The sequence below is a fragment of the Triticum aestivum genome, chromosome 4B (genome assembly GCF_018294505.1).
Source record: "Triticum aestivum cultivar Chinese Spring chromosome 4B, IWGSC CS RefSeq v2.1, whole genome shotgun sequence".
NCBI classification, from domain to species: Eukaryota; Viridiplantae; Streptophyta; class Magnoliopsida; order Poales; family Poaceae; genus Triticum; species Triticum aestivum.
Window position 1 is genome coordinate 532,628,390 of NC_057804.1, and position 3,555 is coordinate 532,631,944.

A 3,555-nucleotide genomic window follows, 5' to 3' on the forward strand; every position below is an offset into this window, starting at 1 on the left:
TATCCCTTTTAGGAATAATCTAGGGATGGTCGCTTCTCTTTTGTGGGAACTCCTTAGATTGTGTTCTAACTGCTGACTTCTAATATTGTTCGTGTTGGTCAAGTAGATTTTGTGTTACATTAGGTTAGTACTTGATAGTAATCTGCCAGTGATTACTCCCTAACATTATGTGCTTCCTTTCTTGCTTCACGTTTGTTATTTGTTAAGCATGTCCATCGTGCATGTCTGTGTGCAGTTGCTGTTTGGTGCTACTGCCGGGAAAGAAACTGTTCCAAGGGCACGTGCACAGTTGCACTCCTCCTTCAGTGATTCCTTTGATGTATCTCAAGAGAGGATAGTGATAACGAACAGTTCTGGAGAGAAACTCATTGGTGTTTTGCACGAAGCTGGATCTAAGGACATTGTAGTGTTATGCCATGGGTTTAGGTCATCAAAGGAAAGTAGAACCATAATGGGTCTTACTGATGCATTAACATCAGAGAAGATTAGTGTATTTCGGTTTGATTTTTCTGGCAATGGAGAAAGTGAAAGTACATTTCAGTATGGCAACTACTACAAAGAGGTGGATGATTTGCATAGTGTAATCCAGCATTTTAAGGAACACAAGCGTGATACTCGTGCTATTGCTGGCCACAGTAAGGGAGGAGATGTGGTCATCATCTATGGGTCCATGTATCAAGATGTATCTCGTATTATCAACATATCGGGCAGATTTGATCTGAAACGTGGAATTGCAGATCGTCTTGGCAGTGACTATATGGAAAGGATAAATCAACATGGTTTCATTGACGTGGCACAGAAGACAGGACAGTTCATGTACCGTGTAACCAAAGAAAGTCTGATGGATCGTCTTAGGATAGATATGCAAAGTGCATGCATGTCTATTGACCCTAATTGCAGGGTCCTGACAGTTCACGGTTCTGAAGATGATGTTGTGCCATCGGAGGATGCTCTGGAATTTCATAAATATATAGGCAACCATGAATTGCATATTATTGAGGGAGCTGATCATAGATATTCATCTCATCAGCTTGAGTTGGCTAACATTGTAATGAAATTTGTTACATCTGGCTGAAAGAATGATGTTGGAACAAATGTAACCATGATGATGCATGTTTGACCCAATGTTTTTGTGATTGGCGTTGCCATCAATTTCTTTCCAACATGTTACAAAATTACCCTGTCAAATTTAGTTGAGGTGTGAAGTGTTCATGCTTCTGGCACAGTTGATTGTATTTCCATCATACCTTAGTCAACTGCATTTAAAGTTTCATTGAGTCACTTGCAGAAGTTGCTGTTCTCTGTAGAACTAACACCATTGGTATCACTATTGTTTGTTTGCAGCTGGCACCCAAACAGAAGATCAGAATCAAGCTGAGGTCTTACTGGGTGCCATTGATCGAGGACTCCTGCAAGCAGATCATTGAAGCTGCAAAAACAACTAATGCCAAGACCATGGGTCCTGTTCCTCTGCCGACCAAGAAGAGAATATACTGTGTGCTCAACTCTCCCCACGTGCACAAAGATTCAAGGTTCCACTTTGAGATCCGGACACACCAGCGGTTGATTGATATCATGTACCCGACCGCCCAGACGATTGACTCGTTGATGCAGCTCCAGCTTCCCGCGGGGGTGGATGTCGAGGTTAAGCTATGATCCCACTAGAGCTGAACTCTTTAAAATTCTATGTCATGTAATGCTCTTTTCTGCAGACTTCCTAGTTGGTCGATCTTTTTGCTGTCTGAGACTTGAAACATATGTAGAGCCTGTAACACGAAAAAACATGTTCAGATATGAAATATCATGCAGTTAAAGAAGTACCGAGCGAGGTTATTTGTTTCCTGTCCCAGAACTGATTCATCTAGAAATTGCTCCATTCATACTAGTTGCACAGATTTTGTGCGCTGATTCAACATATTGGCAAAGCTTTCTTATTTCTCCTGAAAATAGTAGAAGTTCGCAAGCTAGTTTGATCAGGGCATGTTCAAAGTTTTTGTTGGAATTTTATCATGTTCTATGTTTTGACCTAAAAACCACGGAAAGCTGTGTCTGATTGGTCTGTAGCCAGTCTAGCAGTAGCAGTACTTGTGGGAAAGCTGTTGTGGGCTAAAGACAGCTAGAAACCCGACATTCAGTCACAGGTATAAAGACAATGCAGAGTAACCGTCCTGGCGCTAATTTTTTTCTCGCTGTTGCACTATATTCATGGTGAAATCCATATGCATGAAAACCTGTTTAGATCTGTAATATCCTGCAGTTGAAGTACTGAAGGAGATTGTTTTGTTTTTCCTGTGGTTTGATCTGAATTCTTGCATTCCTCTAATTTTATTGATTCAACAGGACATGTCACTCGAATACTGTGTGTTTTCCTAGTGCCATGTTTAAAGAATCGTGCAAATCAAAAAGACATAAAGCAAATGATTTTTCCTTCCATTTTAACTTTGCTCCATCCATTTGACATCTTGTATGATTTCTTTGTTTTTTCTGTGGCTCCAAATTTTTCTTTCATCCACAGTCGTATGGTTTTCTAATTCTACATGATTCAAGAAGACATGCCACTTCAGTTACGCGTTTCTCCTATTCGTATATTTTGATAATCCTACAAACCAAAGACACCCTCGATCAAATGAATAGTGTTAGCAATGAAAAAAAAAATCTTATACTTGTACCTTTTCCTTCAGATGCACACAACAACAACAAAAAACGCTCTGGCGCTACGTAGTTTCTCCTGTTGCTTTCAAGGCGAAATCCATGTGCAGTTGATCAGATGAGATGTTTTTTCTTGTGGATCAATTCGTCTTCCTGGTTGAAAATAAAGAAATAAAAGTTGGTCTTTACTCTTTAGCAGCCTACTACACCTCGCAGCCCACATCCTAGCTCATCTGCTCGCGCATAGGATATTTCATATTTGCACTGCCATTGTTTGTTGTTTTCTCCATTCGAAACAATTGGAGCATTGTCTGTCGACACTGGCTAGCGTTTGTGGACCAACAAATGCATAATTTATCCATCCTTGGGTTGGGTGTGGCCCATACGAGCTTACCTGCCTCCTTCGATGCCTTTGGTGGACCTTGTCTCGTATTTTTTATCATTGTTTCCGGCTGCTTGTTTATCAGTGGAATCGCATACGTTTGCTCTCGAAATGCAGAACCACTGACCGGGATGTCACTGTCAAGTCACTGATCACAATCCTACCGCTTTGGCCTTTTCCTTTTTTCCTTTTGTATTTCTATTGTTGTTTCCGGCTGCTAGATCACTAGATGAGTCGGATGTTGGGGCTGCTCGCACACTGGAACCGCATATTGAACTCTTTTTTTTTCTCCGTCCTTTGGCATATTGAACTCTTGAACACTCCAAGTTTCAACGCTTGAAACGTTCTTATTTTCATCATTTTCTGATTACAGCAACGACGTCGATCCACTCCAAAATAAATAAAATTCAGCGATGTCGATCGGCCGAATAGTAGCAGCACTAGCGCCAATCACCTGCAAAACGCAGGGGGTTCCACCCCCAGCCAAACCCAAGCACATATGGGTCACAACAGTGGCGAAATCG

The 3,555-nt window shown here is 41.2% G+C and overlaps 1 protein-coding gene across 2 annotated transcripts in view; it reads left to right on the forward strand.

Annotated features, from left to right (window-relative positions):
* Nucleotides 1-1,817, forward strand: part of LOC123093126 (cyanelle 30S ribosomal protein S10) — a 3,309-nt gene extending 1,492 nt beyond the window's left edge. Inside the window, exon 3 of one of the 2 annotated variants that reach the window (XM_044515036.1) lies at nucleotides 236-1,136. In XM_044515036.1, coding sequence (XP_044370971.1) covers nucleotides 236-1,075 — 840 coding nt within the window. In that variant the 3' untranslated portion in view covers nucleotides 1,076-1,136. Of the gene's footprint in view, nucleotides 1-235; nucleotides 1,137-1,344 lie in introns of those variants that run through there. The other variant, XM_044515037.1, reaches the window with a different exon arrangement.
* The last annotated feature ends 1,738 nt before the right edge of the window (nucleotides 1,818-3,555 follow it).